We start from the raw sequence: 13548 nt of genomic DNA on the forward strand, positions 1-13548 counted from the left end.
TTTTTTTGATGGATTCCCAGATCCCGGCATTTACTGGTCACATGTACAAAAACAAAAATGCAACACACCTTTTGTGAAAATTGGCCTGATTTTGTTTGGACAATATCAAACACACGTCTTATTAGTATAGAACAGGGGTTTCAACCAACTTAGGCCAGACTTACAGATCTTTTATTACAAGCTGTGTATATTTAAGTGTGTGAGTGGGAGTTTAGTGTCTTGCTTGGATGCAGTATTTTAGATTTAGGCATTTGGTTTTCCAGTAAAAATGAGCTGAGGTAACTTTATGAGATGACTAATCATAGACGCATCTTTTCATTAACAATTCTGTAGCATAATAACTCTGATGGGCTTAATAGCAGACAGATTATGGCAGATCAAACATCCAAAAAATATTAGGATTTAAATAATAAAGATTGATTCAAAAGCACATGTTCAAAGCTTTGTGTATCAATAATATAGTATTTTTTTTTCATAATGTATCTGATGTTATCAGAAATCTACTGACAGTTACAGGAGATGCATAAAAAAACTATAGAGTATGCAGATAAATAGAATTGAGGAGGATTTTGTAAAGAATTTGAATAAATGTCTCCCTCTGGTGTCAGAATTAGCTATTCAATTGAAAATCATTCAAATAGGCCTGCAGGCGCTCTATAACTAATTTTAATGAACAAATGTGCAAAGATACTACAGAAGGTAATTAATACACATTTATTAAAATGTATTACAAAGCCTCTTGGATCTTACTTATGTATTGCACACTTTTAGCATCTTTAACATTCTTACCTATTTTTATGCAATACCATTTCCTCAAAGCTGTAAAAAGCTGAAATTATATAAGCATATACAATAAGCAGTCGACACACACGGCTTGTAAATGTAAAAAAGTTAGCTTTCCCCAATGCTATCATTCTAGTTTTCAGTTGTAAAAATTAAGAATATTAATTGATTCATAATTATGTTGCAGTTGCTGGTAAATTGTGCATTGATGCAGTCAACACTACCATATCTATTTTTTGTTAAAACTAAAGACTGTATTAGTACACAGCTTTTTAAAAACTGCATTTAGATGTTAAATAGGGTGTACCCAAGTAAACAAGTACCACCATTAGGGACAATTAGGATATTTAATTGTCCCTACTGGTGTGATCCAGTGTGATCTATAAGTTACCAAAGGTGTTTTATTTGCCCTATGATAAATTCATTTGACATAACATACTGTACCATTAGACCATTAGTTAAAGTACCATAACTTTACAGTCCATTACAAACAGTGTGATTCCCATTAAAACCATTACAAAGTCTGTGAGGGTTTCTATATAATTTATTTATTTTATTATTTTTTGGAAGGAATGTTTTATTATCAATAATCGATAAGAATAGATGAAATGATTAAAATCATTTTTGTGAAGTAGTTCACTGAAAAAAATATTTATGCTATAGAAAAAATGAATATACTCTCAAAGATGGATCCTGAATTCACAACCTGTCGTGAGGTTCCTTAGAGAATCTCCAGCACAATAAAATATGTTTAAAGGGAGGATACACTACATGTGAAAACCACATAAACATTATTCTCTCCATTTCCCTGCTGCTCAAGTTCACCTAGCTTAAGTAACAAATGAAAGTAGTCTCTTGTCAAGATGTCATCATTGAAACATATTTTGATTTGTCCCCAGGTGTAATTCGCATTACTGGTATTTTTATTGCCTATAAAGAACACTATAGCAGAGTGACAGGACATCCTACAGTATTACACTGCTGTCAGACAGAGAATGTCTTTTCAGTAATGCTGGACTCTCAATCACAGCTGTTCAGCAATGAAAACTGTTTCAAAGTTAAGGAAAATTGGTTTTCATTTAACTGACTTACTTTCCTTTAACTGGCAATTTTAATGATTTATGAATATTAATCATATAAAAATATAATGTAGGTGGCAATGACATTATTACATTAATGCTCTAATGCACTGATATATGGTGTAAAACTTCATAACACTGTTACATTTGAGTAATTAAAGTATATCTCGCTTGTAAGACTAAAATATTTTAGAATTAGTATCAATACAGTAATTCATTTTAAATAAGATCTGAAATTCTCTTTAGCTTTCACCAAAAGATGAAAAAATAAACACCATTAAAAATTAACAAAGTAATTTGTGCATATTATTATTAGAGAACAATTTATTATAATTTATTAAACTGATAAACCCATACACCTTTTTTGTTATTGTTATTATTATTGTTATTGTTTTTATTATGGATATTATTATTGTTATTATTATGATTTTAATTTTTATTATTGTTATTATATACACTACCATTTTTTCTCAATTAACCAATTTATATGAGTATTTGGATTTGTTCCTCCTTGCTTAGATACATTATGGCTCGTAAAAAGTAAAAATGAAAACATACATAAACCCTATGATGTTCTACTTATGACTTATGATCATGTTTATCTGTATGTATTAACAATTAATGCTTAATTACTAATGATTGCAAGCCAAACAGCTTAAGTAATATTCAAACATTGCCAATAGGTGGCAGCGTAGACACAACAGTTGATTTGTTTTTATTTTGTTTTTACTTTTTGTATGCGGACAACAAAGCAACTAAAAATAATAACGCTTAATAAAATCTTTAAAAGTAGAATTAAATTAAAATGAGTATATGTGTTGACATTTTTCATGGTTCTCCATCAATTCAGTGGCCCTGAGTCTGGTGTCTGGAGTAGTCTGCAGTATGACAGGTGTAATGCAAATTTATAAATTAAGAGACATCCAGCACTAATAATAATATATATATATTTTTTTACTTAAGAAGTAGTTATAAGCCATATTGCATATTTATTCATGTAGTGAATGTATGTAGTGAAAACCTTGTATATGTCTTCAGGTTTTCAACTAGAACTTCTAACTAAAGTATAATAAATGCCCAGTGAGAGTGGCACATATTTATCTCCTCTTGGTGAAGGCAAAGCTCTTTTTGTTTTAAAATGAACATGTTGACATAATAAGTAAACCCTGCCTACTGCAGTAGAGGATAAAACAGTCTGGCAAATCAGGCGTTACATAAACGAATGAAAATATTTTTCAACCAACAGATGCCAAAAATTGCCCACTGAATGTAGACAATAGGTGCAATATTCAATTCAATAAAGCATCCGATCTTGTGCTCTTTATTTTAGGCTGTATGTGGATTGATATAGTATTTTGTGCTATTCAGCATTTATTAATGGTCGCATCACAATATTCTTCTCAGAGATTTTGTAACATCTGTCCCTGTTTGATGCAGACGCAGTTTGTTGAAGTTTACTGTGACTCGTCATCATTTTGTGTTTTGCATATTATGTATTTTTGTAGTGAGTGTGCAATTTAGGCACACTCTGATGTCAATAGCTGCAATCATTTTAAATTATGTTTATTCCCCCTTAAACCCATTATAATATCCACTATGGCCAAGTGACCTTCAAAACTCTATCACGAGGTAAATGAGTCAAATTAGTCAGTGTGTGTTTTGCCCTTTTTTCAGTGTGACTGCTTGACATAGCTCAATGAACACCTGTATGTTTTTTTAGACTACTTGAACTATCATTCTATTTGTTTCCTTCATTGTTGTGTTATCTGAGATCAACAGAAGACTCTTTTTCCCTGGCTGTAATCAGCTCTGTGTCTTAACTTTAATGTGTACAGACTTAGCTAGTCTTCTAAAAGCCTTCTCCTAATTACAGTTCCTCTTGACATACTCTGTTTCAAAGGAACACGGACAGACTTTACAGCAGAATTACTAAGGCTATTTTATATATCCAGATTGCCTGTGTTACTAATTAACAACTAATGGCCAAGTAAATTAATTCTGCATCTAAGCAACATCCACTGATTTGACTCTTTGATTTTGCCCACCATATGGTGCTTGATTTAATCCAAGTAAGAAGACGATTTACATTTAGAGATGGACTTGTTATCCTTTACTCATTCTAATTAATTTCTCTACCTACAACAGGTGCACAGGGTTAAAGTACATCAGATAAAGAAAAGTGAGCGTCTACCTGTTTGATTCTGTAAAGTTTTGTAAAGTCGCTTATTAAATATACCATTCTGCATAATTACTGCTTATTCACGTTATTGTGTTTTGTACATGAAATGAATTACAGCCCATGTAAAGTAGAAAGAAGGTCAGAATATGAATAAAACCCCAAAGGAATAGTAGTAATAATAATAATAATAATAATAATAATAATAATTATTATTATTATCTTCTAGCACATGACAATGATTTCTGACCTTAGTGTTAATATGAGACCTATAATTAAATGCCATGCTGCAGATCAAAGATGTTGGTTTGCCGATTCTGCGATTTACATTAATATTTCCCACCTCTACTGATCTTCCTTTCTCATTTATATATATGATGATATGAACTAGATGATACCTGCTAGTTAATCAGTTATTCTGCTTGCAGATTTTAATAGATCCTTTTTTATAAATAAATGCATAAATATTACTAATATGATAAATTTGATATTAAACTGCACTCCCATGAGACTTCCTGTTGCTTGAAGATATAAAATAAAATTGTCACTTGCTCTGTAGTCAAAGCAAGTGTATCAGAGAACAGTCATAAAACTGTTGGTGCCATTAATAATGCAATAATCAAGACCAAATGACTGTAAATTCTCTACAAATGACGGTGAATGGCAAAAACTTTGTGGCTCTGTAGTATAAATCAATATTTAATCACAATATTGAAGTACAAGACGCACTTTGTTGTCATTTCAACAGTCATCTAAATGAACAATGTGTGCCTTGTACAACTTTTAGACAAGAGCTGCTTACATGCTTGCTGAAATACGTCATAATTTAGAGCTGCTGACTTCGTTGGTTATCTGCAAATATAATAAGCTTGCTTCCATCAACAAACCCACAGTGGGTGGCTCAGTAACATTCTTTGTTAGTTATAAAGATCGCTAGAGTACTTTTTTTCCAATCAGGAAGAATCCCCCAGTAGGATACTGAGAGGGCCTGACAAGTGTCTGAAAATCTGGAATAAGCATAAATTGCAGAAAGCTTGATGAAACATAATAGTGTATTCTTTTTTAAAACATTGATGTATATCGGCAATTTAAATTCATTTCAAAGTTATGTTATAGAACCTGTATATTTTTCTAAAGCAGATTTACATAAATATGTACATTTAGGATATACCTGTTAATTTTACAAGTTTTTGCTGGAGGTGATGTTGGCAAGAATAAACTGGAACCAGATTCCAAAGGAAACACTCATCCATCTGCAAAACACGGCATAGTACCAATATAATATTTTTTCTTTTGTACTAACTGTATACTATACAATCAATAAGGGCAATTGTGAAAGCAGGAACCTATAGGCTTATAGGCATCTTTCATTTATATTTCAATACTTCAAATCTGTTTAAAGCCACTGCAGTCATATATGGCTAAACAGAGATGAACATTTGCAGCCATCTTTATTGCTCCCACGTGGTAACATACACAGTAATCTTATTGATCTTTAGGTTGTCCATGTGGAGCATCCTCATCAGCTTCCAGGGATTTTCAGGTATTCTAAAGGGATTGTACTGATTAAAAGAAAACCTCTTGTCTCCTGCTTAACGACAAAATGTGGGATATTTCTTGACATGCCTCAGTAATCACAAGCATCTATGCTTCTTGAAACACAGACAGACTAACAAGTATGATGGGAAGGTGATACCTGTCTTAATATGAAAAAAAAGAAAGAGAGAGAGAGAGAGAGAGAGAGAGAGAGAGAGAGAGAGAGAGAGAGACATGACCCGCTTAAAAAAAGCTCCTAAAGAAAACGTCATTGTTTAAATAGAAAAGATGAATATACGGAATGCTATATATAATTAATATACTGATAAAACCATGAGAAAATCTTTCAAATAATATGTATACAAGTTGTCCAAATAGCTAGTCACTAGTTATTAGCTTTTTATGGTCTCTATAATCATGCAGAGCAGTTACATAAAATGCATAATTAAAAATAATGATATCAGGTATAGATAAAAAAGAACAACTCAGAAGAAGCAAAAAAAGATTAGTAAGATTTTATTCTTTAATAAACTCTTGTCAGATAACATTATTAGTTTTGCTAGCAAGGATGAACACATTTAAATCCATTTTCCATGTCAGTACACTCATGTACACTGATTCTTTCTAATTTTAATATAAAATTTAAACCCCTGATTTTATGCATTTGTTAAACATTAACTTTAGATGCTCCAGTTCCTTAAAATTATGAAAGGTTGCTCAATGCTTTGCATGATCAAATAAATGTTGGCTTGAGAATCTGTTTGAATAAATAAATAAATACATAAATATTAGCATAGTTTAATACAGCCACAAGGCCAGCAGTTTTTTTTCTTTTCACATTCTAGTGTGCCACTATGATCACCCATATCATTGTACTCTTTGTTAACCTATTGAATAACTGCTTTGTCCTTTAAGTGTTAGGGGAAAAGGAGACCACTGTCCTTTGTGTGTGTGTGTATGTGTGTGTGTGTGTGTGTGTGTGTGTGTGTGTGTGTGTGTGTGTGTGTGTGTGTGTCAGGCTTCATTTTGCCCAAACTGGCATTGTGTTAAAGTCATGTGACTGGCATTCATCACTCGCAACAGCATTTCACATACTAATACATCTAATGGAAGTCACGAAACACCAACTGGCACATTTGATTAAATTGTTGTTCATCATTGATGAACTATTTTGGAAATCCAGTATGTTTATTACACCAGCATAAACAAAGAAAAAATAAAACAGATATATTAATCAGTTGATATTCCTACTAACTAATTCAATGTGCCATATTAACAGCAACAATCAATAAAGCACAGCTTTCACTTGTAACAATAGATAGCATCATTGAGACATCTCTATGGGCAATTGTTTAAACTGAATTCAAGCTAAATACTTTCACTGTTAAAAAAAAAAAAGCAGAGTGTAATCACACAGGGATAAAAAAAAAGCATTATTTCCTTAACACTGACTGCACACAATCAGCTATAAAATTTAATTTAAGGCTGCATTGGCATTCAATTTAAAGAATGACTCTTGACCAAAGTATTCAAACACTTTAAATAATGACCACAATGAATTAGTTATTACAACCTGACAAAATATGGAAAATGCCTTAAATATTATTATTTCAAGTGATATTCTCTTATATCATTATAAATAACAAAAAATACCAAATGACACAGGAATGACACAGACACAAACCATTTGCTGGATAAGGTTGATGTATCTTTGATTTATTGTTTTCCCAAAACAGAAGCATTTGGATTTTGTCTTAATGTCATAAATGTTGTGAATGTAATAACGTCATTCTCTTAATATTCTTTTTCTGTCTTTTCCAAACTCTCCCTTAGGATCAACAAAATATTTTTGCTATTATAAAGTTTAAATCTGGTAATTATATGATCAAACAAGTTGTACTATTAGTACAATTTGCCCATCTTCTGCTTGGCAAATATTTAAACTAGTTCCTCCTGAAGCACTATTCATATAATGGTTGGAACTAATGAGATTAAAGATTTAAAAGAAGTGTTTTATCCTATTTACTTCTATTTATTACTAATTTATTATTACTTGATCAAACCTTTTAATGTGCACCAACAATTCCATCTCTACCTCTGCTGAAAAACATGTACAGCTACTTTGGCTTTTGTTACTGTCTGTGTGGAGGTTCATATGTTCTTCCTGTTTTGGTATAATTTTATCTGGGTTCTCGTGTTTCCACGTGTAAAAACACTCAACTGTATTAGGGAAAAGTGAACTGGCTGGATGTGAAAGAGTTAGTAAAATGTGTTTGGCATAGTGGGCTGAGATGAATGGGAGTCAAATCCAGGGGGTATAATTCAATTCAGTTCAATTCATTTTTATTTGTAAAGCACTTTTAACAATGTATATTGTCCCAAAGCAGCTTTACACATAAAGAAGTTATAAAATTTGAATTTATAAGTTTAGTGCCAGTCAGTGTATCCCTATACCTTTATCCCTAATAAGCAAGCCTTCTGCAACAGTGACAAGGAAAAACTCCCTGAGATGGCATGAGGAAGAAATCTTGAGAGGAACCAGACTCTAAAGAAACCCATTCTCATTTGGGTGGCACCAAATGTCTGTTCATTCAAGTCCCATCTTTTTTGAGGTGTGCTGTTCAGTGATGGACGCTTATAATGCAGAAATGTTAATGTAAACTGTGGTACTAAGACATTGTAGCAGACTATGATTTTTAGCTGCACAAAATGTCTAATTGAAGAGAACTCTATCCAGGGTAGGACGTTGGGATTAATCAGGTGGATCAAAAAAACCCTAAACAAACAAAAAAAATAAATCAGGACCACTGGTCATGGGTATTATCTAAACTTTTGCAAAGTAATAATGGTCCACCAACCAGGATAATGATGTTACTCAAGATGATTTAATGAATGCTGAATGATGGGTAAGTAAGGTGTTCTGGAAGGTTTCTCTTGATGCTCCAATAGTTCTTATATGATCATTAAAATGGTATCCTAAACATCATTTAAATCAATAAATAAATGTTAGTCAGTACTTCTCATATGCTACCATCATATAACACCAATTAGTATTATGCAAATGACATGCAAATTTGCAGCTGTTTGATCCCATTGTTGGTATTAGTATCTCTAATACGATTTTTTTTGGCACAGGCTTGCTAAATTAAAAGCATTTTTTTATTTAATGATGAAGAAGACAATTAAAAGAAGTAACTAATCCAAATAAAAACTTTTCCTACATTAAGATTTAACACAGCGTCAATAGATTTAGGGGAAGAGTCCTAATCTAGTATCAAGAGGGGCATTTAGTGCACTAGGTACAGCACTGAGCTCGCTAATAACACGCCCTACAGAGTGCACCTATGTAGGTAGTCAAGGGAACATTTGGGATTCGTCTCACGGTGATTCGTTGTCGTATCCAGGTCGCCATTTTGGGGGAAAGTTTGGATTTTGAGAGGCTGGTGAAAGGGCAGTGGAGGAGAGGAGGAGAGGAGAGGAGAAGAGAGGAGGGGCAGTGGGGCAGATCCCGACAAGTTTGCCACAGGACCGCGGTAGGACTCGGGGAGGGAGAGAGTGTCAGCACGGATTTTAGAGGACGATCACGTTATGTGAGTGTCAGAAACTTTTAGATTTGAGTCTGAGAAGTTTGGCCAGAGAGTGCTTTAATGATATTAGTATACAGGATAACTGTAACACCTCTCTTCCATTCATTCAAGGTTTATCAGTCTGTTTTTATTTTTCAGAGTAACAACTGCAGGGCTTGTGTTTGCGTTTTCCCCTGGGGCTAAAGTTGCAAGGATTTATTTGACAGTTTACTGTTTTTTGCATCTTGAACACTTGTATGTAGAGACATCACTTAAGGAGTTCCACTTTCAAATGATCAAATCTTTCACAAGCTTTCACCTGATCCTTGGATGTGATCATGCCAGTGAGAAAGAAAGGTGAGATTGCAAAAGCTACTTTACATCCTCATCTTTGCCTCTGTCCTGCACTAAAATTGATAATAATTTCATGTACACTCAGCATTCACTTCTTTTGGAACACCTGCATGTTCACGCATGCTCATGTGGTTTCAGTGCAATTCATAGAAAACATGTAGATGCAGGCCAAGAACTTCATAAACGATTTCGATCGGAGGGAATTGAGGGAAAATCTGACTCCCATTGTTTTGATGGCTGATTTGAGGAATGTAGTAACTACAGCAGGCTCTTACATCAAATGCTGCAAAAACACTTAACAATGGATGGTTCTGCAGGTAGAGTCTTATCCATGATAAGTTCATAGGCTGACAAGTAGGCTACATTGGCTCAAATAATCACTCTGTATAATCCTGGTGAGGCAAAAAGCATCTCAGAGCATGTAACATGTCATACTATGAAGCTTACAGGGTGCAGGAGCAGACCACACCAGGTTCTGAACTGGGAACACAGGCTCAACAAACCCCACAGTTGAACTTTGGAAAAATGTCACCTGGACCGATGAGTGTTAATTATTGCTATGACTTGCAGATGGTAGAGTCATAAGGCTTCATTAGCAATAGATCAGGATGGTGGTGTGGTATTGATTTGTCTTAATACAAGTCAACAATTATTTTCATGTCAATGGGACCAGACAGTTAAAGGGATGTTTTATCAATCCATGCCTTGGAAAAATTCTCAAAGCAAATGGATTTCAGTGTTACTATGGTGTTCCCAATAAAGCGGCCAGTGAATTGATGTATTGTTGCTTTTGCCTTGGTGTTTATCACTGACATATAATTTGTTTTTTCCCCCTGCTCCTTGCACATTTGAAGTGTGTGTGATAGAGTAGGAAAAATGCTAAATTAAACTAGGACTGAATTAAAAATACCCCAGAACCAGGACTGGGAACCTGTTCCACAGTCTATAAGTCATGTAGTGTTGTGTGGTTTCTGTGCCTCAGGCTGTGAGCTTTTCTTATTGGAACATTTCAGATACACAGCGAGCGGTGAAACTCCTTGAGGAATACAAGTCAAAACTAAATCAGCCAGAGGATGCCCAGCTTCAACACTCCATCAACAGAGTTATCAACATATTTCAGAGCTCACTCTTCCATGCCCTGATAGGTAAGCATTTGTATGGTGAAAATAAAAAGACATACAATCTTGAGCTGTGATTGTTTTCTTGTTTTTTGGGGGGTTTTTTTGCATGGAGAGAAATGGTGAAACAGGTTTGACCTTACCACTGCATATTTCACACACTCAGCAGCTGGTTTCAGCAATGTCAACTATTTTCCCCCCACCTGCAGCAGGTATTTGAGTTCAGCGCTCAAGTTGGCTTCAGGGGCTTTTTGGATTAAAGGCTGTAGAAAAAAAAACTGGGGGAATGAGTGAAAATGCATGACATTTATCAGTACTATAGCCATCTATGTATATATTTTTGACAATAGATATTAATAGTTTAGTGTCTTTTGGGGGTTTGCGAGAAGTGGGTTCAATTTTCAGGCAGAGCTGATGTTCAACAGAGTCGAGTACAACTTCACAGTAGTTCATGAGTAGAGTTTCTTTAATAACTATGGTGTTAACTGATAGAAAAGAGCATATAGTTGCAATAATAATGTTAAATCTTAAAACATAGCATAATAAACGTTCAGCATATTTGAGAATTTTCTAGATATTGACCTGATCCACTCTACTATGGAAATATTTTTACTATGGAACCTACTATAGAAATATTTTACAGTAATTTATCACTTTCAGAGTAATAAATAGTCATAAAAAAAAAAAAAAATTTAACAGGATAAATATTTATGTAGTATTTAGAAAGGTTTTGTTGGTAAATGTATTGACGCGTTACAGGGATCAGATGCTGTAGTTGCATAAAGTCTTTTTCTACAATAAACTAGCATGTGCCTGGTATACAATTTCTGCTGTATCTCTATGTTTATCTCTGTATGTCTGTTTCATGCTACTTTGTGGTTGTGCTAGAGTTTTGAAAGCAATTTCAAATTTAGTAACTTCCTGAACACAGAAAAAAATCTTTTTAATGCTGGAAATACAGAAATTTCTTATATAGAAAGACAACAATGTGAATAAAATGACTCAATCAGAAATTTACCAACATTTTTTAAATAGATTTGTTTATTTTAAGGCGCTTTAAAATACATATGAACACACTATACAAATTAAAACATTGCATGTTATTCATCTATGTTAATGTTTATTTCTTTTGTATAATCAATTGTGTATATAGTGGAAGCTTCATGTACCAAATCAGATTTGTTTGTAGTCATTCTTGGCAATAAAGTCTTTTTCTTCTTCATCATCATTTTTTTTTATCTTCTTCTCTTTCTTCTTCTTTCACTTCATCATCCTTTCTTCTTCTTCTTCTTTAGCTTTTTCATCTTCTACTGTGTTTAGACTGAGGTGTCACACTGCACCCAAGGAATAAATGAAGGACACTTTTCTCCCTCTCTAGGTGTGAATTTAGCAAACAGAAAACAAGGTGCTAATCATTATATTTGTGTAGCTAAAATTACATTACACTTCCTGGCCAGCATTTCCCCTTAAAACCATTACAAAAAAGCCAGAATTTATTCTATGTAGTGCTGAACATTGGCTCTGTGTCTTTTCACCTAGTTAAACACTTTCAGTTACTAGTATAAAATGGTTTACTGGCAAGAGAAAGTGGTCAGGTCTGTACCTTATTTCCAAGCAGCTCAGCGTTTGGCACTATTTACTTCCTTGAGCATTGTTCTCTTTTTTGTAGAGGGATATTTGGACCTGTTCACTGTGGCACTCATTGTGGAAATGAGCTTTTCAGTAGTTTTGGGTGCATGTGTTAGTATTGTTTTATTGCACGTTTGAACGCTGCGGTACAGCGGGTGACTAAGCAACACCTAAAATATAATCAGCTCCTACGTGAAACTGTGTGTGTGTGTGTGTGTGTGTGTGTGTGTGTGTGTGTTGCCCTGTAATGGAGTAAGGTTCTGTCCAGGTTGTGTTTCTACCTCATGGTCAGTGTTCCTGGAATAAACCCCGGATAAACTGCAACCTTGACCAGGATACAGTGGTCACTGAAGATGAATGAATATTTTGATTTGATGTGTTGTATTTTTAGTTGCTTGTTGTCTTGAGGTTTTATGTTGTGTTTGGAATTTCTGTACTTTGGCAAAGGCTTGTGAAATACCAACCCATCCGACCACAGCCAGACTGAAAACTGCAGCATTAGTTAACATGATGAATTCACTTCAGCAATAATACACTATAAGTAATGTACTAAAAAACTATACTAACAAAGTAATAGTCTATAAATTTTCAATACAATAATAATTTAATTAAAGGCTCCATGGTAACACTCTACTATTTTAAGTCAGAATAAGACACCAATACCTATGCAGTGTGTGTATGTAGTAAGTAAGCTGAGCTGTTGAGGGATTTGTAGGACAGGATGTAGAGGCCTATCAGTTTGACTTTCCAAAGAGTGGTCTGTTAACTCTAAATGCCACTTGGCTCTGTAGCTTTGCTGAAGCAGTGAAATTTTAACAGGGTTTCATGCGTATTAAAGGGGTCCCAAAATAGGTCAAATATAACACTTAAAAAAAGGGATTCAAAGACTAAAGTTATTGCTGATCATATATTTAAAGTACAGTATATGTCAAATTTATATTTATTTATTAGAGTTTAAACAGGGGTATAAATATAAAGTAACACGTAGGCCAAATGTCCTTATTCGTTCATTACAATAGGTAAGACCAAAGAATATAGCTGTGATGTGCATTAAAAGGTTGTTGAGCTTCACAAAATGGGAAGTGACTTTAAGAAAATATCAAAAGCATTAAAAAAGCCTATTTATACAATCAGGGCAATAATTAAATAATTAAAGTGTTCTGAAACGAAGGGTTTAAAACAAAAACAAAAAACATCTACTTTTATCCAAAACTAGGGCAGGTCAAACATGTCAGAGAGTATTGAAAGTTGAAATGGGCTTTTCATGTTGACATGATTAGGTGTCTCATTTCCAATGAAGGGAAATT

At 33.8% G+C, this 13548-nt stretch overlaps 1 protein-coding gene across 4 annotated transcripts in view; it reads left to right on the forward strand.

Moving 5' to 3' along the window:
• The first annotated feature begins 9012 nt into the window (after nucleotides 1-9012).
• Nucleotides 9013-13548, forward strand: part of dlg1a (discs large MAGUK scaffold protein 1a) — a 126008-nt gene continuing 121472 nt past the window's right edge. For all 4 annotated transcript variants that reach the window (XM_046860886.1, XM_046860896.1, XM_046860913.1 and 1 more), the window contains exons 1-3: nucleotides 9013-9164; nucleotides 9300-9497; nucleotides 10508-10639. In XM_046860886.1, the coding sequence (XP_046716842.1) occupies nucleotides 9479-9497; nucleotides 10508-10639 (151 nt within the window). In that variant the 5' untranslated portion in view covers nucleotides 9013-9164; nucleotides 9300-9478. The remainder of the gene's footprint in view (nucleotides 9165-9299; nucleotides 9498-10507; nucleotides 10640-13548) is intronic.

The sequence above is a fragment of the Silurus meridionalis genome, chromosome 1 (genome assembly GCF_014805685.1).
Source record: "Silurus meridionalis isolate SWU-2019-XX chromosome 1, ASM1480568v1, whole genome shotgun sequence".
NCBI classification, from domain to species: domain Eukaryota; kingdom Metazoa; phylum Chordata; class Actinopteri; order Siluriformes; family Siluridae; genus Silurus; species Silurus meridionalis.